This window comes from Aquarana catesbeiana, linkage group LG11 (assembly GCF_042186555.1).
Source record: "Aquarana catesbeiana isolate 2022-GZ linkage group LG11, ASM4218655v1, whole genome shotgun sequence".
Classification (NCBI taxonomy): Eukaryota; Metazoa; Chordata; class Amphibia; order Anura; family Ranidae; genus Aquarana; species Aquarana catesbeiana.
This window is the reverse complement of record NC_133334.1, coordinates 17,971,326-17,998,285: the sequence shown is the minus strand read 5'-3', so window position 1 is coordinate 17,998,285 and position 26,960 is coordinate 17,971,326. Positions and strand designations below refer to the sequence as shown.

General features: G+C 42.8%; 1 protein-coding gene across 1 annotated transcript in view; it reads left to right on the top strand.

Moving 5' to 3' along the window:
- The first annotated feature begins 884 nt into the window (after positions 1-884).
- Positions 885-26,960, top strand: part of SLC17A6 (solute carrier family 17 member 6) — an 85,375-nt gene continuing 59,299 nt past the window's right edge. Inside the window, exons 1-3 of the mRNA XM_073604021.1 lie at positions 885-1,729; positions 3,596-3,848; positions 5,108-5,226. Coding sequence (XP_073460122.1) covers positions 1,644-1,729; positions 3,596-3,848; positions 5,108-5,226 — 458 coding nt within the window. The 5' untranslated portion in view covers positions 885-1,643. The remainder of the gene's footprint in view (positions 1,730-3,595; positions 3,849-5,107; positions 5,227-26,960) is intronic.

Here is a 26,960-nt window from a genome sequence, read left to right as displayed (position 1 = left end):
TGCCTCCAGTTACCCCCACATTCCTGTGCCCCCAGTGACCCCCGCACTCCTGTGCCCCCAGTGACCCCTGCACTCCTGTGCCCCCAGTGACCCCTGCACTCCTGTGCCTCCAGTGACCCCCGCATTCCTGTGCTCCCAGTGACCCCCGCACTCCTGTGCCCCCAGTGACCCCTGCACTCCTGTGCTCCAGTGACCCTCGCATTCCTGTGCCCCCAGTGACCCCTTCACTCCTGTGCCCCAGAGTGACCCCCGCATTCCTGTGCCCCCAGTGACCCCCGCACTCCTGTGCCTCCAGTGACCCCCGCATTCCTGTGCCCCCAGTGACCCCCGCACTCCTGTGCCCCCAGTGACCCCCGCATTCCTGTGCCCCCAGTGACCCCCGCACTCCTGTGCCCCCAGTGACCCCCGCATTCCTGTGCCTCCAGTGACCCCCGCACTCCTGTGCCCCCAGTGACCCCCGCATTCCTGTGCCTCCAGTGACCCCTGCACTGCTGTGCACTTCTGTGCCTCCTTCATATATCACAAGCTTATTTTTTTTTATTGGCTTGTGAAGTGCAGAGTAAATCACAGAATTAAAAAAATATATATATATATATATATATATATATATATATAAATATTTTCTGAAAAAAAAATCACAGAAGCAAATAAATATGTATATATTTTCTGAAGTAAATTATATATATATAACAAAGAAATTAAGGCAAGATTAACAATTTATAGACAAAAGAGAATAAGGTGTCTCTTTTTTAATAAACTCTTGAATGAGGACCTTGCACCCTTTGCTACACCTCGACTTGAAATGATGACATCTTCGCTTTGGTTTCCATAGCATCCACTCCAAGGAGCCGGAGAATGGATGCTTTGCGCCTGTGATCCGCCCCAATTCCCTTGGAAAGTTAGCAGTGTAGAGCGAGAGAGAACAGGAAGCCTTTTCCTTTTCCACCGGACCTGTCCACGGTGCTGAAGCACCAATAGAGACACAAGAAGACGGGGTGGGGGGTAGAGTTGAGTGAAATAGGAAATTGCAAAATTGCAGCCTGTTGAAGACCTCATTAAAGAACCTGAACTCCCTCCTATTCTAATTGCAAAGCAGTGGTGCAGCCGGTAAGACCCTACCGGTGAAATTCTTACACTTTGCTCCAAGACCGGTAAAGGTTTGAAGGTTTCAGATTTTTTTTTTTTTTCCACGTTGGAATTTTCTATCCAGGAATTCTTTTTTTTTTTTTTTGTCTTGGGTCTTTCGTGAAATGCAATATCTCCTCTACACCTCGCCATTGCTACGGAGCATAGCGACAGAGTTTTTTTATTGAGGCATATGTGATGCAAAATGGATTTTTAAGCAGCGAGAGGACCAATGCACAGAGCTCTGTAATAGCCATGAGACAGCCTTCACTTGCATTGAGAAGAGAACTCACTGCCAGGAACACCTTGTAGCCATTGTCTCCATCTCTGGGCTCGGGTCTCACTTTCTTTTTGTTTTGTTTTTTTTTTTGCTTTTTTTTGTAGGATCTACCTTAGCTTTTGGGTTTTTCTTCTTTCTTTTTTTTTGTCTTTTGGAATATAATAGCACTATGAAAATTGGCCATTGCGTACATCCTAGAATTTGAGAAGACACCTGCTACGACACACCTGAAGCAATAATGGATTCAATAAAACAAAGGATTTTAACGCCTGGCAAAGAAGGGCTGAAGACTTTTGCAGGGAAATCGCTGGGTCAGCTATACAGGTATCTATTTTTGGACTCCTTGTGAGAATTCTTTCCACTTATCCAGGTGTTTACAGAAAGAAAAAAAAAATATATATATATATATATATAAAATGCCAAGGGGTCTTATAATGTAATCTAAATAGCAAGAAGAATGTTTTATTATATATTTGCCTCTTATCCAGGTATTTACAAAAACATACAGTATATGTGTGTGTATATATATATATATATATATATATATATATATATATACATTTTAAAATTATTATATTTATTTTAAAAAAATACACTACAGGTGCTACGAGGTAATCTACATAGCAATTTGAATGTTTCTTTTGTTATCTGTTGGGTAATTGTTAATTAGGGCCTCACTTTGAATGCACGTCCATTTTAAACACAAAAAATGTAACTTTGCTATAACCTGAAACCTGTTAGGGTAAAGAGGCACGTACACGAATAATGCCCCCCCCCCCCCCCTTCACCCGAGTGGGATAATCCTAAGATGCTGAGGACTTTCACTAGGGACAAATAAAAAAAAATAAATATTGTACGTGTCATTGCCAAAATTTGAGGATTTTTAGGTTTTTACGTTTTTTTTTAATAGAAATTATTACAGCCAATTTGCAGAATGATAATATATATATATATATATATATATATATATTATCATTCTGCAAATTGGTTGTAATAATTTCTAATATGTATAAAAAAAAACTGAAAAAAAATATACGTTTAACTATATATATATATATATATATATATATATATATATATATATACATATGTTATGTTTTCATTTTTTGATTGTTTTCCTTATTAAAATATACATCTAGACATGATTTAAATGCCTTTGAAAATACATTTCAGGATCTCCACTACAGAAATCGTGTCTTTGCCTTGATGCCTATTTTTATATTATTTTGTCATGTTACATGTTTAAAGATAACCTTCAGATTAAGCTACTAACCCTTTGTAGAGATCCTTTTTAAATTTTTAAATGTAAAAATTGAATATAACTATAGTATATCTTTAAAAAAAAAAAAACCTTACTTACATCATCTTGTTGATGGCATAATTTAACCACCTGTGTACCCTCCATAACCAGTTATTTCTTTAGTAACTGACAATTATATGACATAAATATAGACAGTTAAATATAAAGTATTCTTTCAGTTTTAAGAATTTTTTTAGTTATGGATCCCTGTGCTATAAAAATTAGATTTTAAATTTTACATTTAAATTTAAAATTTGGATTGTAAAGCTCTGTGTAAACTGTTGGTCCTTTATAAATCCTGTATAATAATAAATGAGTTAACTTGCTTGTATCCTTTTTTATAAATATTAATCAAAACGAATAATATAGTGAAACGATTGACAAATATATAAAAACAAAATAAAAATGTTAAAAGAAAAGTATAGCTGTATATTTGTAAAGCCAAAGAGTAAAAGAATGTACAGTAAGTAACTTGGATTTATAACTATGAATGTGGATAAAATACACATCTTTAATATTTAAAAAGTCAAAGCTGGATATTTTCACTCCCTGAAATATTGAAGTCCATTTTCCAAATGCTTTGTCGCTTTATTAAATATTGATGTTTTTATCTCATTAATGCTTAATAATTGAGGGAGTCTTTCCATTGTTCTTGACATCTGGTAGAAAACTTTACAAAATGTAGAATTTGCTATGTATTTTCTTTAAAGAAAATCGCATTTTTTAAAATACATTTACAACATGTCTGAAAATCGGATGTCTTTTAAGCTTTAAAGGAAAAAAAAAGGAAAGACAAATGTTGAAAATAACATGTTCATAGAAAAAAAAATATGACATTTAAAAGCACCTAAAGAAAAATAAATGTAACATTTTGTTTTTTGTTTTTTCAGGGTTTTAGAAAGAAAGCCTAAAACCAGTGAGAATATTGAGCTGACAGAAGATGGCAAACCAAAGGAAGTGCGCGAAAAAAAGCCACCTATATGTGACTGCACCTGTTTTGGGCTACCACGGAGGTATATCATAGCCATCATGAGTGGGCTGGGGTTTTGCATCTCTTTTGGGATTCGCTGTAATCTAGGAGTGGCCATAGTGGATATGGTAAATAACAGCACCATTCATCAAGGAGGAAAAATTATCAAAGAGGTGAGCAAGAACTTTTCCCACCCCCATTTTTTTTTTCTCCTCCCTCTGACAGTTTTTTTTTTTTCCACCATGAAAGTATTCTTGCGCTGGCTTTAACCCATTTCTTGCCAAATCAGATTTTTTTTTTTTTTTAATTAAATCAAAGTGCTAGTGTGCTCTTTATAAATTAAAATGATGTTCCAGGTCCAGATTAATTGTGCACATATTTTTGTTTAAATGCTAGCAACAATATTTCATGGTCCTGTAGCAACCATTTATTATTGTATTGCAAACCAAAAACAAAATGTAACAATTTTTTTTTTTTAATCACACTATCAAATTCTTATACAGAATCATAAAGGAGAAATATGACAATTCACCTACTATATATATATATATATATATATATATATATATATATATATATATAGAGAGAGAGAGAGAGAGAGAGAGAGAGAGAGAGATAGAGAGAGAGAGAGAGAGAGAGAGAGAGAGAGAGAGAGAGAGAGAAGGAAACCCCAGTATGTAATATGGTTTTTAAAGTTTTAAAATAATTATTATATATTAATATTTAAAATGTAATAATTTTATTATTTTAAAAACGCTATTACATACTGGGGCTTCTAGTAAATATATATATATATATATATATATATATATATATATATATATATATATATATATATATATATATATATATATATATATATACACACTAGATTATATATATATATATATATATATAGAAAGAGAGAGAGAGAGAGAGAGAGAGAGGAGAAGGAAACCCCAGTATGTAATATGGTTTTTAAAGTTATAAAATAATTATTAAATATTAATATATAAAATATAATAATGTTATTACTTTAAAAATCCTATTACATACTGGGGCTTCTAGTAAATATATATATATATATATATATATATATATATATATATATATATATATATATATATATATACACACATACACTAGAAACCTCAGTATGTAAAAGGTTTTTTAAAGTAATAAAATAATTATAGCAAACTATTTTTTTAACAATAAAAATTGCATGCATAAAAAAGAAATCTATATATATGTACAGATCACATTTTCTGCTGTAGAATGCAGCCATTTTCCTTTCTCTCATTTTTTTTTTTATTTATATATTTCAATGGCGCCATCTTGGCTACTAGTGGCAAAAAAAAAAGAGTGTTCGTGACATGCATCATAATGTAATAATTTTTAAAGGCTTTAAAAAAAATATTTCACTAATTCCTTTTTTTTGTTCTCCTTTGTTTAGAAAGCTAAATTTAATTGGGATCCTGAGATTGTTGGAATGATTCACGGCTCATTCTTTTGGGGCTACATAGTAACGCAAATCCCAGGAGGATATATTGCTTCAAGATTAGCTGCTAACAGGTACAAGTGCTTCAAAAAACAGCTATCGTAAATAATTAATTCATCATTGGCTATGTTTCTTTAATGTCTAAACATGTATATTGATAACAATTGCTATATTCATATTATTCGGTTATAGTTATAAAAGGAAACACAAAACAGTTCTGAAGTATTTTAAAACCCTATTTTTTTAATTTGTATTATTTTTCTGTGTATTTTTCTTTTTTTTTCTATGTGATTCATAATTATTATTTTTTTCTATCTGATTCATAATTTGAATTTTTCAAATGAATTTGAAATTTCAATAAAAAAATATTCTACCAGTATATAAAAATAAATAATAAATAATTTTAAAAATAAAGCACCCCATGTTACAATGAACACAAATTACAGAAAAACGCCACAGATGGTGCAGAGAGGACCCCTAGTTTCTTCGACGTTTGGCCACATTTCAAGTACCAAGAGTGTGATTCCACCTGTTAATTAGATCCACCGAGGATTGAGGATGCATCCTGCCCCCTGATCCCTTTGTAATAACATTGACTTCCTATTCACGGAAATCAAGAGAAAGGAAGGGATTTGTAAAGGGCGACACTTTGTACAACAGGAACTGTCAATCAGATACCACAGATAATATAGAAACGGATCTCTGCAAACAAGCGTATCAAGGCAGAGCAATATATCATTCCCCGTATTTAATTATGGCACAGAGCCGTATGAATATTTAACAGGTTGATCCGAAATGTCTTGCATGGATTTTGGTGCTGAGGGGGTTAAATAATATGTGGTTGTAGACTGATTTGCATTTTATAAATAATTCATGGATGCAATAATAAAAAAAAAAAAAAAAAAAAAAAAGAGCGAGAGAACATTGCTTTATGAGTGTTGCTGGCGGTGGGCAGGTTGGCGATGGAACCATCCAATGTCCTGGTGAATATCTATCCTTTAATTGGTGACCTTTTTCTAGAAACTGAGTTTCAGTTCTCTTCAATCGAAGACTCTTCCAATGCTATAGCATTTTTTTTTTTTTTTTAAATTAGGGCTACAATAATGGGTCAACCTTGTAATGAGCCAGCCAATGTATTTTATTTTTTTTTTATTTTTGCTTGATTTGTTTGATTTTTGTAAGACTCGTCGACCCTTCAATATTGAATTAATTTTCTAAATTGTTTCTAGAATTTTTTTCAAAATTTATTTCATGAAAAAAAAATGTATATACATTTTTTTTTTTTGCTTTATGACTTTTTTGTTTTTATGCCCAACGTTGAAAAACAATATATATTAATTTACATACTGTAGTTATATCATTTTTTTTTGTTTAATAGTTTTTTTAATGCTCAATATTGAAAATATTTTTGCTCAAAATTGAAAATGAAAATTAACAAAAAAAGTATATAGTTATATAACTTTTTTTTTTTTATGGCTTTTTATGCTCAATACCGAAAATATTTTTGCTTAATATTGAACATTTACAAAAAAAATGGATATAGTTATATAATTTGTTTTTTTTTATGACTTTTTTTGCTCATATGCTCCTTCTCAGTAATTTTCAATAAATGCCCTTTGTCAAGGTGACCGTTAAACACACATTGGTCAAAAAAATCAAATGGTAATTTCCTGTTCTTTGGCCGAATGTTGGGCCAATTTTTGCAACAATTAATATATTATTGATGCTGGAAACTGAAATGAACACTACAGATTTCAGTTTTTTTTTTTTAATGACTTGTTCGTCACTAATTATCATAATTAATGCTGAGATCTGTGTCATCTACATGGACGATTGTTTAGTGTGCAGATCATGCGTGAAAATAAACCATAGTCACCAAATTTACGCAGATGCTTGTTTGCTAGGCTTGGCTATGCACCAGTTCTGCTGAGCGAGACGCGTTTCATTCCAGACATGTTGGGTCTGTAGGTTGCAGATTGACACCTCCGAATTCTGCGCCGGTTGTTTGCGGTGAATTCACTAATGAGCCGATGTTTGAACGGGGCTGATAAAATATTTTAGCTGTTGACAGATGGCGTAAGAGATCTCAAATATATTTAACTGAATCGGCAAATGTCCTTGAAATGACCTTCGGGTTTTTGAGGTGTATTCCCAAGACATGGCGTGTGAAGGGTGGAATGGGGGTGTTGGATGGTGGTGCCTCCAAGCTGGGTTGGTTCAATGCTGCACATTATGCAAATAGGTTTTTACATCTATTTGCTTCTTCCTAAAGAGAAGCGGTCCTGTGGGGTGCTGCCTTTGATGAATCCTAAATGGGAACCAAAATAAGTTGGCAATGGCATCCCCAAAATTTGTATCCTGAGAGGTTACTTGTAAATTCAGTTCAGAAATTATATTTTGGAGCCCACTGGGCTTAGTCACCTCAGTTTTCTGTGAATCGAAGTAGAGAATGGCAAGGAGTACTAAGGCAACTGCCATAGGCATGGCCTAAGAAAGATGGCCGTCTGAGAAGGTTAATACAAGACCAATATGATAGGTCCCTCAGGTCTGCATTGGTCACCCAATGGCTGGGTGGTTTTCACCAAGAATCTAATACATCCCCTGCCTAAAAGGTATGAGTGTCCAAGACATTAACGGCACACATTGAAATATTTTTTGCAAAAAGATGAGCACATCCAGGATTTAACCCATACGCATGGCACAATTATTGAAAACAACACACTAGGTTCCATAATTGCCAATACTACACCTAAAATGGTCATCTTAGTGGCAGTGGCCATCTGATCCATCCAGATTGTTCTCTGTTTATCTTCATCTGTCTGGTTATGAAGTTTAGATTAAACCAGATACATTGTCACATACCTGGTAGGAGGCCAAAGTGATGAGAGGGTTTACTTTGCTGCTATGACCCAAGCACCCCTGCAGGTGGTGACAGGGAGTGCAAGGCTCCAAGAAGAATGGGTGCAGATAGACTGGTTTGCTGGTGGCTGCTCCAGGAAGTGTCCGACTGGGTTGTTCTCAGGCAGGCAAGTGAGAATGTCAGCAGGAACCCAAGGTACACTTGTGGTGGAGCAGGTCAGGTTCAGCAGTGGGCAATGTGATGACATCCATAGTGGATGAAGGTGGTTTAGGATCATAGTGGTAGGGAGGAACTGCAGTGGTGCGGTCAAGATTAAGATCCAGACTGAAGTCACACACACGGAGGGTGGTAAGAGACAACAGCATAGTAAGGAGCCAGAAGCAGGGTCACACACCATAATCAGGAGGAATGGGGACAGCAGAGTAGTCAGGAGGCAAGCCAAGGTCATACATGGTTGATCAAGAGAAGCAGAGTACTTAAACGAGTGGAGGTCACAGCCAGTGGTCAAGCAAAGTGGAAGTCCAGAAGCAAGCCAAGTGGGTAACAAGAAGTCAGGATACACAGGAGCAAGAAAACGGTCAAGCATAAGATCATCCAGCAATCCTTTGTCCCTGTTTCCTCCTTATATGGTCATCTTAGTGGCAATGGTCTCCAGGTCTATCCTGATTGTTCTCAGTTTTATCCTCACCTGTCTGGTTATGAAATTTGGATTAGTTCTGAGGCAGGCAGGTGAGGATGTCAGCAGGAACACAAGGTATATTTGTGGTGGAGAAGGTCAAGTTCAGCAGTAAGTGGTGTGATGACACCCATAGTGGATAAAAGTGGTGCAGGATCAAAGTGGTAGAAAGGAACCGGAGTGGTGTGGTCAAGATCAAGATCCAGACTGTGGTCATACACGTAGGGTTAGTAAGATAAGAGACAACAGTGTGGTTAGGAGCCAGAGTCAGGATCATACACCGTGATCAGGAGGATGGAGACAGAAGAATAGTCAGGAGCCAAGCCAGGGTCATGCATGGTTGATCAGGAGAAGCAGAGTACTTAAATGAGTGGAGATCACAACCAGGGATCAAGCAAAGTGAAAGTCCAGAAGCAAGCCAAGTTGGTAACAAGAAGTCAGGATACACGGTTACAAGGAACACAGGCAAGCTGAAGATCATCCAGCAATCCTTTGCCACTGGTTCTTCCTTAAATGGTCATCTTAGTGGCAGTGGCCATCAGGTCCATCCAGATTGTTCTCTGCTTTATCATTACCTGGTTATGAAGTTTGGATTAAACCAGATACATTGTCATGTAACTGGATGATGGCCGAAGTGATGAGAGGGCTTCCTTTGCTGCCTTGGACCAAGGTCATGACAGGAAGTGCAAGGCTCAAAGAAGCATGGGTGCTGATGATCTGGTTTGCTGGTGGCTGCTCCAGGAAGTGTCTGACTAGCTAGATCTCAGGCACTCGGGTGAGGATGTCACTTTTACTAAGCTGTCCTGGGATGGCCGTGCCCCAGGCAGCATTCTGGAACCTGTTCTGTGCCATCCTGCTTCCAGTATTGTGTCCTACTGACCCCCCACCTGTACTGTACCCTTTGGTGTTGATTAGTCTTTGATTTATGGCAATTTGTTTGTTTAAAATTGATTTTATTGAACTTATAAATATATGTTTAATTCTGTCAACTATTTATCCTTTAATTCTTGAGAGTATGTGTGTAAATTGTGGAGGCTGGTATGGGCCCCAGAGCATTACTTTGCCCAGGGGCCCATGATGCTGTTAAGATGGCCCTGACACAAGGTACACCTTTGGTAGAGCAGGTCAGGTTCAGTAGTAGGCGGTGTTATGACACCCATAGTGGTCATGAATGAAGGTAGTGCAGGATCAAAGTAGCAGGGAGGAACTGGAGTGGTGTGGTCGAGATCAAGATCAAAACTGAGGTGGAGTAAGATAATTGACACCAGTGTGGTCAGGAGCCAGAGCCAGGGTCATACAACGTGATCAGGAGGATGGAGACAGCAGAGTAGTCTGGTACCAGAGCCAGGGTCATACATGGTTAATCAGGATTCAGACTGAGGTCATACACAGAGGGGGAGCAAGATAGGAGACAACAGCGTGGTCAGGAGCCAGAGCCAGGGTCATACACAGCAATCAGGAGGATGGAGACAGCAAAATAGTGAGGAAACAAGCCAGGGTCATACATGGTTGATCAGGAGAAGCAGAGTCCTTTACCAGTGTAGGTCATAACCAAGGGTCAAGCAAAGGGGAAGTCCGAGTTGGTAACAAGAAGTTGGGATAAACGCAGGATACATGGGAGCAAGGAACACAGGTATGCTGAAGATCATCCAGCAATCTTCTGGCCACTCCTTTAAAAGGGGCATTTGGAGGCAGTTTCGAAATTGGACCAGGCTGGTGTGCGCCAATGTGCTCTCAATGCACCTGTATGCATCTTCGTTCCAATAAGCATGCCCACGCAGGATACTGGCGGAAGTGCCTGGCCTGTGTATTGGCACACGTGTCCTGACATACATCCACTTGCCTAGCTCAGTCAACATTCTGCACAATCCCCGACACTTGGTCAATAGTGCAGATGGAGGTTGCCAATTTATATAAATGAATGTTTGGGGCGATTGTGCAGCAAATCTGTGTCAGAGTTTCTATCATTTGTTCAATCCCTGGATTTGCCAGATTTCGGTGAATGCAACGTTTTGAGCTTTCTTAAACCGGTGGTTTTTGAGATCTCAGAAATGTGAGATCTCGGGGATGCATGATCTTGGAGCAGAAGTGTGCATCCACTTCACGGAGAGCTCATTTCAGGGGTTCGTGTTCGAACAGTTCGAGGTGGATTAAACGTCACCAGATACATTCACACTCTACGTTCTTCGATGCGGCTGGCACTTATCGTACATGCGTTACCATTGATTTCTTCGTAACGTTGTGTCATGCCGGAAAAAGATGTGGAAAGCTTTTTTTTATGCACCACTTCCATGATATACTGCAATGCAGAGTTGTGAAGGTTCCCACACCCCAGGGTTAGAAGGTTCATGGTAAGTCTTGAGGTTTAGGGTTTTATTGTGTTATGTGATGGTTACATTTTACAGTCAGGGTTAACTTCTAGTAGAACTGTGTACAGGATATGGATATTCAATTATTTACACATTCTTATAAGCATTAAAAACATAAAAAAAAAAAAAAAAAAACAAGCCCTCACTGACCTCTGTAGCTGCAGGCACTGTGGAGGAATTGATCCTCAATGAAGTGAAGTCTCAGCACTCTGCTATCCTCTCTTCCTGTGCACATTAGGGATTCGATTGTTGGCCAGCTTCTGCTAAAAGAGGGGAGCTGAGCTGCTGATCTCTACTGGGATGGGAGAGCTGAGCTGCTGAATCACTGCTGGGAGGGGAAGAAGGGTGAGCTGCTGAGTCACTGCTCAGAGGGGGGAGCTGAGCTGCTGAGTCACTGCTCGGAGCTGCGCTACTGAGTCACATCTTGGATAGGGGAGCTGAGCTGCTGAGACAATGCTTCAAAGACATAGCAGGGTGAGCTGAGCTGCTGAGTCAATGCCAGGAGGGGGAGGAGGGTGAGCTGCTGAGTCTTTGCAGGGAGGGGGGGCTGAGCTGCTGAGTCACTGCTGGGAGGGGGGAACTGAGATGCTGAGTTACTTATGTGATAAGAGAGCAAAACTGCTGAGACAATGCTTCAAAGAGATAGCAGGGTGAGCTGAGCTGCTGAGTCTCTGCTGGGAGGGGGCAGCTGAGCTGCTGAGTCTCTGCTGGGGGGGGGGGGGGGGGGCTGAGCTTCTGAATCTGGGCTGGAAATGAGGACAAGAATGAGCTAAGCTTTTGTGTTACTGAGAAGTGAGCATGGTGAGTCGATCTACTGAATCACATCTGGGATAGGGGAGCTGAACTGGTAAGTCAAAGCTTCAAAGAGATAGCAGGGTAAGCTGAGCTGCACAGTCAACGCTAGGAGGGGGAACAGGGGGAGCTGCTGAGTCTCTGCTGGGGGGAGGGAGCTGAGCTGCTGAGTCACTGCTGGGAGGGGGGAGCTGAGCTGCTGAGTTACTTATATGATAAGGGAGCTAAACTGTTGCGACAATGCTTCAAAGAGATAGCAGGGTGAGCTGAGCAGCTGAGTCAATGCCAGGAGGGGGAGAAGGGTGAGCTGCTGAGTCTCTGCTGGGAGGGGGCAGCTGAGCTGCTGAGTCTCTGCTGGGAGGGGAAGGGGACTGAGCTACTGAGTCTGGGCTGGAAAAGAGGACAAGAATTAGCTAAGTTGTTGTGTTACTGAGAAGGGAACATGGTGAGCCAATCTACTGAGTCACATCTGGGATAGGGGAGCTGAGCTGCAGAGTTACATCTGGGATAGAGGAGCTAAACTGTTGAGTCAATGCCAGGAGGGGGAACAGGGGGCACTGCTGAGTCTGTGCTGGGGGGAGGGAGCTGAGCTGATGAGTCACTACTGGGAGGAGGGAGCTGAGCTGCTGAGTCACTGCTGGGAGGGGGGAGCTGAGCTGTTGAATTTGTGCTGGAAAAGAGGACAATAGTGAGCTAAGCTGTTGTATTACTGAGAAAGGAGCATGATGAGCTGATCTGTAGGGTCACAGCTTGGATAGGGGAGCTGGCCTGCTGAGTTACTTCTGAGACAGGGGAGCTGAACTATTGAATGAAAGCTTCAAAGAGAGAGCAGGATGACCTAAGCTGCTGAGCCAATGCCAGGAGGGGTAGAAGGGGGAGCTGGTGGGTCTCTGCAAAGAGGGGGAGCTGAGCTGCCGAGTCACTGCTGTAAGGGGGAAGCTGAGCTGCTGAGTCTGGGCTGGAAAAGAGGACAAGAATGAGCTAAGCTGTTGTGTTACTGAGAAAGGAACATGGTGGACTGATCTACTGAGTCACATCTGGGATAGAGGAGCTGAGCTGCTGAGTTATTTCTGGGATAGGGGAGCTGAACTGTTGAGTCAATGATTTAAAGAGATAGCAGGGTGAGCTGAGCTGCTGCTGAGTCAATGCCAGGAGAGGGAGAAGGGTGAGCTGCTGAGTCTCTGCTGGGAGAGGGGAGCTGAACTGCTGACTTATTTCTGGGATAGGGGAGCTGTACTGTGGGGTCAATGCTTCAAAAAAATAGCAGGGTGAGCTGAGCTGCTGAGTCAATGCCAGGAAGAAGAAAAGGGTGAGTCTCTGCATCTACAGGGAGGGGTGAGCTTTTCCATTGAGTCACTGCTGAAATAGGGGAGCTGTGCTGCTGAGTTACTGCTGGGATAGGTGAGCTGAGCTGCTGTGTCACTACAGGGAGGGGGGAGCGTATCTGCCGAGTTTCTGCTAGAAGGGGGAAGCAGAGGTAGCTCCACTGCTGAAATGAAAGTGAAAGTGTTTTTGCTGAAAACGTTGAAAATGAATTACTCCACCGTTCCTGCAGCTACAGAGGTCAGTGAGGGCTTGTTTTGAATCTTATTTACTGCCTGTTGGTAATATGGGAATGCCCATCCCCTGGCCTAAGTTGCACTTTAAGTGCTACAATCAATTTTAGTGTTAAGGTCATGATTAAGTGTTAAGGTTCTAGTAGAGACTTTTGAGGATGGGAGAACGTCTCTGATGATGTTTTTTGGCCAGGAATCACATCCCTCCTTTCTCCATATGGTCTTATTTTCTCTTCCTGACTCGGTTATGGAAGATTGATGTGGCTGAAAATTGTAATTTTACAACCTCCCCAGCCGTTGCCGATGCCAATATTACAACAACTGTGACATGGAATTAAGCAGCAGTAATAAATTAAATTACACGGGGCACAGATGTACCAGTCACACACCTGCTACCGCATGTTCTGGACCCCATGCAGGAGAATATTCATTGGCAATGTGTCGGGGGACAGACCAGCTGATGTTGGCTTGAAGGCCCCATGGGGGGGGGGGATGGGGGGTTGTGGTTAGAAGCCTTCCGGCTTTAGCTCTACAGCACACCGTCCTCTTCTCAAAATATCCAGAACTGAGGGGATCTATTAAATGTTACAAGATATCTAAAAGATATCAGAGAATCTATAGACCTCCCATAGATACATTATATTGCCAAAAGTATTGGGACGCCCTCCTTTACACACACATGATCTTTAATGACATCCCAGTCTTAGTCCGTAGGGTTCAATATTGAGTTGGCTCCGCCCTTTGCAGCTATAACAGCTTCAACTCTTCTGGGAAGGCCGTCCACAAGGTTTAGGAGTGTGTCTATGGAAATGTTTTGACCATTCTTCCAGAAGCGTATTTGTGAGGTCAGGCACTGATGTTGGATGAGAAGGCCTGGCTCGCAGTCTCCGCTCTGATTCATCCCAAAGATGTTCTATCGGGTTGAGGTGCAGGCCAGTCAAGTTCCTCCACCCCAAACTCGGTCATCCATGTCTTTATGGACCTTGCTTTGTGTACTGGTCCAAATCATTTGGTGGAGGGGGGGGGGATTATGGTGTGGGGGAGGGGGGATTATGGTGTGGGGGTTGTTTTTTTAGGGGTTGGGCTTGGCCCCTTAGTTCCAGTGAAGGGAACTCTTAAGTCATCAGCATACCAAGACATTTTGGACAATTTCATGCTTCCAACTTTGTGGGAACAGTTTGGGGACGGTCCCTTCCTGTTCCAACATGACTGCGCACCAGTGCACAAAGCAAGGTCCATAAAGAGCTGGCATTGGAAGCTGGTCTGGTTCACATGTGATGTGGTTCAAAACGCATTCAATTCCCATATATGTGAACCGAGCCAAGTGTAATCTGCTTATATTTTACCTTCCCTGGTTCCCCCCTCCCCCCTCATCAACATGCTAGTAAAAATTCTTATATATAACCTTTCCCTTTTCATCAAATACCATATTTTAGACCCAGTGACATCATCACTGGGTCTTTGTGTTTCTCTATGCAATGCAGGCAGATCATGGTTGGTGGGAGGGGCCAGCAGGGGGCTGTACATAGCCTCCTGATGACATCACATCACAGCACCCGGCCTTAGTACTTCTCTCAAGAGCCTTCAGTCCTGATGCAAGCAGTGGGAGTGCCCATTAGTGCAGCCTATTAGCGCTTATCAGTGCCCATCAGTGTAGCCTCATTAGTGCCTCTTATCAGTGCCCATCAGTGCCACCTATCAGTGCCCATCAGTGCAGCCTATTAGTGCTCATCAGTGAAGGAGAAAAATTACTTATTTGCAAAGTTTTATAACAAAAACAAAAAAAAATCTTTTTTTTTTTTTATTTTCTTTTATTTCTTCACATTTTTTTTTATTTAGCAAAAAAATGACCCCCCCCCCCCCCCTCCAGGGATGATTGAATACTACTAAAAGAAAGCTCTATTTGTGTGAACAAAATGATAAAAATGTCCTATGTGTACAGTGTTACACGACCGCGCATTTGTCATTCGAAGTGTGAGAGCGCTGAAAGCTGACAATTGGCCGGGGCAGGAAGGGGGGTAATAGTGCCTGGTATTGAAGTGGTTAAATATCAGTTGTAAAAAAAAATAAGGGGACTAGGGGAGAAATGGGGACAATGGGGACTTTATATGAAACACATCACTAGGGCAGGCTGAGTCATCAGATGTAAAAAAATGTAAATTTATTGATACCACATGAGAAACAAGGTGCAATAGATGGTACTCGCATATAATCAATAGATAAGGTACAAAGTATGTAAAACATGGCAGTAGAACATACAATAGTAGCATAGTAACATGTTATACATTGTAACATAGATAGATTGCAGCATCATCAAAATTGCATCCCACATGTGTATACGTAATTCATATTGTATAAAAATCCAACTGATGGCTAAAACACTAAAATGCCCATGGTAGATACATATTCGTTGTGACATGTCAAGAAGTTATGAATGTTCAGTTGTATTGCTCGACGCATTTCGTGGAAGTTTGTCCACTCATCAGGAGCAGCTATCTGGAAATATCTAAAGTAACGTGTAAAGTAGTAATTAATGATATTTAATTACAACAGGAAGAGGGGAAGCAAAACCGCTAATCCTAACACTCTTACCTGTAGATAAATGGTATAATGGTAGTAGGGCATATATAGAAAAATTCATGATGGTAGGAGATAATCAGGGGTGGACACAACAACCCCACGGGAGCTGAGGAGGCAACCAAGAGGCGGCAGGGCGAGGCAGCTCAGGACACCGTAGAGCAATGGGTAGTGAAGAAGTTCACCTAGGTTTCCAACAAGATGGTGTAAGATAGAGCATTGACCCAAAGTAACTGTAGATAAATAAAATAAAATACGTATAGGTATAAAACAAATAATGTTGGATGACCACTAGGTGGAAGATCAAGTGTGGGACAAAGTGAAGTGACAGTGGAGTGAACATAGGAAAAACAAACAGATAGTGTCTGGGAGACCGGTGGAATAAAAAAACACAAAGAGAGCCCACCACAACACCAAGCGAACAAGGTGAAGGGATAGTGGCTGGCGGGCTGAGACTCTGTCATCATAGGTAACCGTAGATCTCCTTGCACCATGCTTTCTTCATCCCCCTTTACACACCGTCTTCACCTAACTTGCCTTGCACTATCCCTTCACCTTGTTCGCTTGGTGTTGTGGTGGGCTCTCTTTGTGTTTTTTTATTCCACCGGTCTCCCAGACACTATCTGTTTGTTTTTCCTATGTTCACTCCACTGTCACTTCACTTTGTCCCACACTTGATCTTCCACCTAGTGGTCATCCAACATTATTTGTTTTATACCTATACGTATTTTATTTTATTTATCTACAGTTACTTTGGGTCAATGCTCTATCTTACACCATCTTGTTGGAAACCTAGGTGAACTTCTTCACTACCCATTGCTCTACGGTGTCCTGAGCTGCCTCGCCCTGCCGCCTCTTGGTTGCCTCCTCAGCTCCCGTGGGGTTGTTGTGTCCACCCCTGATTATCTCCTACCATCATGAATTTTTCTATATATGCCCTACTACCATTATACCATTTATCTACAGGTAAGAGTGTTAGGATTAGCGGTTTTGCTTCCCCTCTTCCTGTTGTAATTAAATATCATTAATTACTACTTTACACGTTACTTTAGATATTTCCAGATAGCTGCTCCTGATGAGTGGACAAACTTCCACGAAACGCGTCGAGCAATACAACTGAACATTCATAACTTCTTGACATGTCACAACGAATATGTATCTACCATGGGCATTTTAGTGTTTTAGCCATCAGTTGGATTTTTATACAATATGAATTACGTATACACATGTGGGATGCAATTTTGATGATGCTGCAATCTATCTATGTTACAATGTATAACATGTTACTATGCTACTATTGTTTGTTCTACTGCCATGTTTTACATACTTTGTACCTTATCTATTGATTATATGCGAGTACCATCTATTGCACCTTGTTTCTCATGTGGTATCAATAAATTTACATTTTTTTACATCTGATGACTCAGCCTGCCCTAGTGATGTGTTTCATATAAAGTCCCCATTGTCCCCCTTTCTCCCCTAGTCCCCTTATTTTTTTCAGATATAATTGGATGGAGACCTGTGTACCGGATGGTCATGGTCTCATATAAAGTCCTAACCTATACCTCTTGTTTCAAATATCAGTTGTAGGTGGACTGGCCCTTTAATAGTGTCATAGTCCCCAATGATGGTCCTTCACCCGGTAGACCGGCACATTATCCTTTGGCTCTCTATGTTGGTGAATAAGAAGCGGATTTCCTCCGCCGTCTAATAAAGCTTGTTGTGAGTCCTCGCCATGAATGTAATACAAAGCAGCATTAAGTAGTCCTGATGAAGAGGCCGATCAATAGGCGTTCTGCGGGGGGGGGGGGGGGGGGGGGGATGGGGGTTGGAGGTTTTTCCTTCAAAAGCTGAACTGACCGCAGAGACGAGTGCTCTTTGTATTTTCAGGGTCTTTTTAAAAAAGCTCAGAGAGCCCCCCCCCCCTCCCCCCCGCCTGCCACACGCCAAAAGCCTAATCCCCACTCACTCCATGCTACTTTCCATATGCTCCACGCCGCGTCCATTGTCTCCCCGCCCCCCCCCCCCCAGTAATATAGACATTTCCCCCATTTAATGAACCACCGGGGAATACGTTCAATATAGCCGGGCCTCAGATGTCTGTCGGCGCTAAATGAAAGGACATTTTTTTTTTCTCTTTAATCTTTTTTTTTTTTTTAATCAGATCTGAAGGCGAAAAGATTTATTTTAGCATTTTAATGCGAAAAAAAAAAAAGAAAAAAGCTTAAAAAAAAATAAAATAAACAACAGCCATTGATCAGAGGAAAAATAATAATTGCGTAGTGCTCACCGTGCGTCACGTCTTCATTTGTATGTAATGGCGGCCCGGCGTTTAGAGCACAGAACGCAAAGTTTTTAAATCAGATCCGAAGGTGAAAAGATTTATTTTAGCATTTTAATGCGAAAAAAAATAAATAAAAACATTTAAAAAAAAAAATGGAATAAATAACAGCCATTGATCAGAGATAAAATAATAATTGCGTAGTGCTCACCGTGCGTCACGTCTTCTTCATTTGTATGTAATGGTGGCCGGCGCTCAGAGCACAGAACGCAATGTTTGTATAAGCTAATCTGCCCGGTCCCTGCGCAACCCCCCCGGGATCAAATGATCTCATAGAAGGGAAATTATATATATTTTTAAAATTATTTTATCATTTTATTAAATATAAATGAGAAACTCCCGGCCTTCCCTTCAGTCTTGCACAGTTGTACCGGCTCCTCTCCCTGCACTGAAATGATGTACTCTGATTTCACTGCACACTGTGAGCTTCTAACAGTGTGCATTACAAGCTGCAGCAAGTCAGATAGAGCCCCGCCTCATTTCCTGGCTGGAGGACGTCTAGTATCATCTAGCCCAGGGGGTTTCCAAACTGCGGCACAGGGGCCAACTCCGACCTGCTACAAGATTCAGGCTGGGGCTGGAGTTAGTGACATCTCCTCAATGTGCACAGATCGGGGTTTTAGGTCAGAAGAGGCTGCCTATGGTCTATGCTTCAATCTGATGTAAGGGGGGACTCTGGTGGGGACTCTGATGTAAAGGGGGATGGGGATCCTGATATAAGGGAGACTCTGATGTAAAGGGGGATGGGGATCCTGATATAAGGCAGACTCTGATGTAAAGGGGGGACTCTGGTGGGGACTCTGATGTAAAGGGGGATGGGGATCCTGATATGAGGGAGACTCTGATGTAAAGGGGGGATGGGGATCCTGATATGAGGGAGACTCTGATGTAAGGGGGGGACTCTGGTGGGGACTCTGATGTAAAGAGGGATGGGGATCCTGATATGAGGGAGACTCTGATGTAAAGGGGGGATGGGGATCCTGATATGAGGGAGACTCTGATGTAAAGGGGGATGGGGATCCTGATATAAGGGAGATTCTGATGTAAGGGGGGGACTTTAATAGGGACCCTGATGTAGAAGGGGACTCTGACAGGGTCCAGTGGCGGGCCATCCATTGGGGGTGCCCGAGCGCCGCCCCCTCTATCTACGGGTTCCACCCCCTATTCATGCATCCAGCCCCTTTCAGGACATTGGGCGCATTCATTCCTATGGTGGGGGGGCGTTTGAAGCACCTGATTAGAGCCAGAGGCTCTAATAGACTTCCTAATAGGGTGGGCTCCGGGCGCGGAGCATTGCGCTACGAGCCCACCCAGGTGTTACATTAGCGAATGGATATTCACTATTGAAGCACTGATCCTCAATCCGGCCAATCAGAAGCGGTCAGAGACCCGTTTTCTGATTGGCCCGAAAAGAGAAGAGTCCTGATTGGCCGTCGAGGAGGAGGTAGGAAACGAAAGCCGCCATGTTGCCCGTGGGGGCTCTGATGGGGATCTTGATGTTAGGGGGGATTCCGATGGGGATCTTGATGTTAGGGGGGATTCTGATGTGGATCTTGATGTTAGGGGGGATTCTGATGGGGATCTTGATGTTAGGGGGGATTCTGATGAGGATCTTGATGTTAGGGGGGATTCTGATGGGGATCTTGATGTTAGGGGGTATTCTGATGGGGATCTTGATGTTAGGGGGGATTCTGAAGGGGCTCTTGATGTTAGGGGGGATTCTGATGGGGATCTTGATGTTAGGGGGGATTCTGATGGGGATCTTGATGTTAGGGGGGATTCTGATGAGGATCTTGATGTTAGGGGGGATTCTGATGGGGATCTTGATGTTAGGGGGTATTCTGATGGGGATCTTGATGTTAGGGGGGATTCTGAAGGGGCTCTTGATGTTAGGGGGGATTCTGATGGGGATCTTGATGTTAGGGGGTATTCTGATGGGGATCTTGATGTTAGGGGGGATTCTGAAGGGGCTCTTGATGTTAGGGGGGATTCTGATGGGGATCTTGATGTTAGGAAGGATTCTGATTGGGATTTTGATGTAAGGGGGTCTCTGATGAGGACCTTGATGTTAGGGGGATTCTGATGGAGATCTTGATGTTAGGGGGATTCTGATGGGGATCTTGATGTTAGGGGGGATTTTGATGGAGATCTTGATGTTAGGGGGATTCTGATGGGGATCTTGATGTTAGGGGGATTCTGATGGAGATCTTGATGTTAGGGGGATTCTGATGGGGATCTTTATGTTAGGGGGGATAATGATGAGGATCTTGATGTTAGGGGGGATTCTGATGAGGATCTTGATGTTAGGGGGGATTCTGATGGGGATCTTGATGTTAGGGGGGATTCTGATGAGGATCTTGATGTTAGGGGGGATTCTGATGGGGATCTTGATGTTAGGGGGTATTCTGATGGGGATCTTGATGTTAGGGGGGATTCTGAAGGGGCTCTTGATGTTAGGGGGGATTCTGATGGGGATCTTGATGTTAGGGGGTATTCTGATGGGGATCTTGATGTTAGGGGGGATTCTGAAGGGGCTCTTGATGTTAGGGGGGATTCTGATGGGGATCTTGATGTTAGGAAGGATTCTGATTGGGATTTTGATGTAAGGGGGTCTCTGATGGGGACCTTGATGTTAGGGGGATTCTGATGGAGATCTTGATGTTAGGGGGATTCTGATGGGGATCTTGATGTTAGGGGGGATTTTGATGGAGATCTTGATGTTAGGGGGATTCTGATGGGGATCTTGATGTTAGGAGGGATTCTGATGGGGATCTTGATGTTAGGGGGATTCTGATGGAGATCTTGATGTTAGGGGGATTCTGATGGGGATCTTGATGTTAGGGGGATTATGATGGAGATCTTGATGTTAGGGGGATTCTGATGGGGATCTTGATGTTAGGGGGATTCTGATGGAGATCTTGATGTTAGGGGGATTCTGATGGAGATCTTGATGTTAGGGGGATTCTGATGGGGATCTTGATGTTAGGGGGGACTCTGATGGGGATCTTGATGTTAGAGGGGATTCTGAAGGGGATCTTTATGTTAGGGGGGATTCTGATGGGGATCTTGATGTTAGGGGGGACTCTGATGGGGATTTTGATGTTAGGGGGGATTCTGAAGGGGATCTTTATGTTAGGGGGGATTCTGATGGGGATCTTGATGTTAGGGGGGACTCTGATGGGGATTTTGATGTTAGAGGGGATTCTGAAGGGGATCTTTATGTTAGGGGGGATTCTGATGGGGATCTTGATGTTAGGGGGGATTTTGATGGAGATCTTGATGTTAGGGGGATTCTGATGGGGATCTTGATGTTAGGGGGATTCTGATGGAGATCTTGATGTTAGGGGGGATTCTGATGGAGATCTTGATGTTAGGGGGATTCTGATGGGGATCTTGATGTTAGGGGGGACTCTGATGGGGATCTTGATGTTAGGGGGGACTCTGATGGGGATTTTGATGTTAGAGGGGATTCTGAAGGGGATCTTTATGTTAGGGGGGATTCTGATGGGGATCTTGATGTTAGAGGGGATTCTGAAGGGGATCTTGATGTTAGAGCGCATTCTGATGTTAGGGGGGATTTTGATGGGGATCTTGATGTTAGGGGGGATTCTGATGGGGATCCTGATGTTAGAGCGGATTCTGATGTTAGGGGGGATTCTGATGGGGATCCTGATGTTAGAGCGGATTCTGATGTTAGGGGGGATTCTGATGGGGATCTTGATGTTAGGGGGGATTCTGATGGGGATCTTAATGTTGCAACAACCACCATTTTATTCTCCAAAATCTTTGCTAAAAATATATATATAATGTTTGGGGGTTCTAAGTAATGTTCTAGCAAAAAATACTGATTTTAACTTGTAAGCAACAAGTATCAAAAACAGGCTTGGTCCAGACGTGGTTAAACTTCAGCTTCCAGTTAGAAACCTGTTCCTATGGGGTGAGGAAACTGCTGCAGGTGGGATCGCTCTTCTATGGGGTGAAGAAACTGCTGCAGGTGGGATCGCTCTTCCGTGGGGCGGATGTCATGTACAGCTGGCAGGGAGAGATGAAGCGGCTGAACTGAGGGTGATTGAGGTAAATGACAACTTACTATATTTATCCCCCCCTATTCCTTCTGTATTTACCTCCCCCATAGTCCCTGGGAGCATGACATCACCGCCAGTCACCTGCCCAGGAGGTCCCCGGGGCCCCGAGATCACAGGTGTTATCTGTATGATCTAATCACTGGCAATATGTGACAACTTTTCCACTGAGCCTATTCTGTATGTATGGACTCTGCACAGTACCACTTCTCTTGTCCTGTATGTCGGGTGTAATTCTCGGTATCTGTTCTTATTCTGTATGTATGGACTCTGCACAGTACTACTTCTCTTGTCCTGTATGTCGGGTGTAATTCTCGGTATCTGTTCTTATTCTCTATTTATGGACTCTGCACAGTACCACTTCTCCTTTGGACATCGATTGAAATACGGATTGCTTTCTATGTTCCTATACCGATAATATATTTCAAGTTATGGACAATCTGCAGCCACAGAATCCTCTAGATTTATAATCTCTCTGGGACATATATGAAGCTTTAATTAGCAGATATAAAGATGGCCAATCGATGATCACTATATCCCGCCCCTGTGCAGTGATTGGTCGGATGGTCTGTGCCTTGTTGAGTGAGCACACTTCGCATTGTTCTGTATCGTCCCCTTTCTCCTGAGGAAGCAGATGTAACATTGGGAGACGTGTTGGGAAGTCTTCTCCTCCCTTGGCACGTTTCGTCTGAGCGGCTGAATCTTAATTTATCACTTCCCGCCTGTATGACATCATGTGATGGCCTCGGGTTGAAGTAGTTATGGCGGGATGATGCTGGCACCTGCAGGCATCATCCCGGCTATGAAAATTTTGGCCCAGCGATTCCCTCCTTAGCAGAAGTGATTTGAGAGGCTGAACACACGATCACTTCTACGGGTGGCAGAAGAAGGCTTTTGAAGTTTTGAATAAAAGAAATGCATTTTTTTTTAAAAGGGCCCCTTTCCCATCATGCCTAAATGCTAAGGCATACATAATTCCCGCACACATATATAAACGATGATCACACCATTCATCTGTAGCATCTCTAATAGAGATTATTAAGAGCCGTACTTTGAGCCTTTCCACGAGCGCGCGCAATTTTAAAGTGTATCGTGTTTGGTATCTATTTACTCGGCGTAATGTCATCTTTCATATCTTACAAAAATAAATGGATTATTTATTGTTTTTCTTTTTTTTCAAAAAGTCATTAAGCTTCTCCTACCCTCACTATAGCCGAAAGACGGCTACACCGCAGGCAGAAATTTCTGCGAGGACGTCCATGTACGTCCTCCCGTGCATGAGCTGCCTGTGCGCCCCCTGTGGGCTGAGACTCGACTGATCACAGATCGAAGTAAAGGACCAATCCCATCCCCTTACTAAGTGATCAGCTTTCAGCCAATAACAGCTGATCAGGTGATGTAAACAGAGACATAATCAGATTTTTTTCCCCCCTCACATTGACAGGAGAGGAGAGAGGAGGAAAAAGCCGATTACCGTCTGGGGTAAATGGGACATCAGTTCTGCACACTCCAGACCCACTGCTGCTAAGCAGTGCCCACCAGTACTGCCTACCAGTGCCACCTATCAGTGCCAATCAGTGCCACCTATCAATGCCCATCAGTGCCACCTATCAATGCCCATCAGTGCTATTAATCAGTGCCTACCAGTGCCACCTATCAATGCCCATCAGTGCTGCTAATCAGTGCCCACCAGTGCCACCTATCAATGCCCATCATTGCCACCTATCAATGCCCCCCAGTGCCACCTATCAATGCTCATCAGTGCCACCTTTCAGTGCTGCCTATCAGTGTCACCTACCAATGCCTATCAGTGCCCATCAGTGCCACCTATTAGTGCCCTTAAGTGCAGCCTTATCAGTGCCACCTATCATTGCCTATCAGTGAAGCCTCTTAGTGTCCACCAGTGCCACCTAACAGTGCCTATCAGTGCCTCATCAGTGCCACCTTTCAGTGCTGCCTATCAGAGCCACCTATTAGTGCCCTTCAGTGCAGCCTCACCAGTGCCTATCAGGGCAGCCTCTCAGTGCCCACCAGTGCCGCCTACCGATGCCCACCAGTGCCACCTATCAATGTCCACCAGTGCTGCCCATCAGTGCCTCATCAGTGCCACCTTTCAGTGCTGCCTATCAGTGTCACCTACCAGGGCCTGTTAGTGCCCATCAGTGCCACCTATAAGTGCCTATCATTGAAGGAGAAAATTACCTGTTTGGAAAACTTTATAACAAACTATGAATTTTTTTTTTCCCAAAATTTTTGGTCTTTTTTTGTTTGTTTAGCAAAAACTAAAAAACCCCAGTTGTGATTAAATACCAACAAAATAAAGCTCTATTTCTGTGAAAAAAAATGATAAAAAATGTCATTTGAGTACAGTGTAGCATGACCGCGCAATTGTCATTCAAAGTGTGACAGCGCAGAAAATTGGCCTGGGCAGGAAGGGGGGTAAAAGTGCCGGTAGAGCCTAATAATAGCCACACCCCTCATAGCAATTGTCCTCACAGTGCAGTGCTCTGTGCTGCCAGGGGCCCATAATGGCCACACCCCCTCATTACAAATGTCCTTGCAAAGACCTGTATTATTGCAGAGGAAGTGGGGGGCGTGTCTGACCAGCTCTGTTACTGAGGATTGGTTACTGAGTACACTCTGAGGTATCCTTGCACCCCCTTCATATACTTATCATTAAATCTGTCGGTGCCCGCAGTGTGGTCAAAGTGCCTGTATTAGACACGCCTTCCTTGGTGTAGCTCCTCCCTCCCAGGAGCGCCGCGTCCGTCACACTGAGAGGCACATGCTTGAAGAATTTGCAATAGGGGTGGGCATAGCTCCCAACTGTCCCGGATTTCGAGGGACTGTCCTTGATTCGGAGCAAAGTCCCTCTGTCCCTCATTCCTCCTCATTTGTCCCTCATTTTGGTCTGATCTATAAAGTTGTATATAAAATTTTTATCTATCAAAAAATGTTTTCCAGCTCTAAACCTTTCATCCGATTTCTAAATTGCTGCATTTGTAAATTCCAAAAGCCAATATAAAGGAATAGTAGTGGTAAAAAAAAGCCCTTGTGGATTTAACCAATCTTGTTTATTTTGTACAATTCTCCTTTAAGAGGGTGTGGCCAGGGGTGTGTCCTATGCCTGCATACTTTTGCTGATAGGTGTCCCTCATTCCCATCTCAAAAAGTTGGGAGGTATGGGGGGTGGGTGTAGCCTGATGGGGAACTGAGAGACTACTTTCCCATCATCCCCCATTATTTTTGCTGGATGCACAGCGGTAGGTGGATCCATAATCGCTACTCTGTCCAATAGCAGCTTTCGAAACCCGCCCTCTGTTATGTGCTGTCAATCAGATGTTAAGTGGACCTGATGGGGAACTAGTCTCTCAAATCCCCATCAGGCTCCACCCACACCTCCCAACTTTTTGAGATGGGAACGAGGGACTCCTATTAGCAAACGTATGTAGGCATAGGACACGCCCCCTGCCACACCCCCTTAAAGGAGAATTATACAAAAAAATGAATTGTTAAACCCACAAGTGCTTTTTTTTTTTACCACGACTATTCTTTTATACTGGCTTTTAACATTTACAGATGCAGCAATTTTTAAAAATTGGATAAAAGGTTTAGCACTGGGAAACACTTTTTGAAAGTTAAAAAATTAATTTTTATATACAACTATATAGTTTAGACAAAAATGAGGGACAAATGAGGAGGAAAGAGGGACAGAGGGACTCTGTTCCAAATCAGGGGCAGTCCCTCAAAATCAGGGACATTGTTCCAAATCAGGGACAGTCCCTCGAAATCCAGGACAGTCCCTCAAAATCAGGGACATTGTTTCAAATCAGGGACAGTGCCTCGAAATCAGGGACAGTCCCTCGAAATCCAGGACAGTCCCTCAAAATCAGGGACATTGTTCCAAATCAGGGACAGTCCCTCGAAATCGGGGACAGTCCCTCGAAATCCAGGACAGTCCCCCAAAATCAGGAACATTGTTCCAAACAGGGACAGTCCCTCGAAATCAGGGACATTGTTCCAAATCCAGGACAGTCCCTCTAAATCCAGGACAGTCCCTCGAAATAAGGGACATTGTTCCAAATCAGGGACAGTCCCTCGAAATCCAGGGACCGTCCCTCTAAATCAGGGACAGTCCCTCAAAATCAGGGACATTTTTCCAAATCAGGGACAGTCCCTCAAAATCAGGGACATTGTTCCAAATCAGGGACAGTCCCTCGAAATCCAGGACAGTCCCTCAAAATCAGGGACATTGTTTCAAATCAGGGACAGTGCCTCGAAATCAGGGACAGTCCCTCGAAATCCAGGACAGTCCCTCAAAATCAGGGACATTGTTCCAAATCAGGGACAGTCCCTCGAAATCGGGGACAGTCCCTCGAAATCCAGGACAGTCCCCCAAAATCAGGAACATTGTTCCAAACAGGGACAGTCCCTCGAAATCAGGGACATTGTTCCAAATCCAGGACAGTCCCTCTAAATCCAGGACAGTCCCTCGAAATAAGGGACATTGTTCCAAATCAGGGACAGTCCCTCGAAATCCAGGGACCGTCCCTCT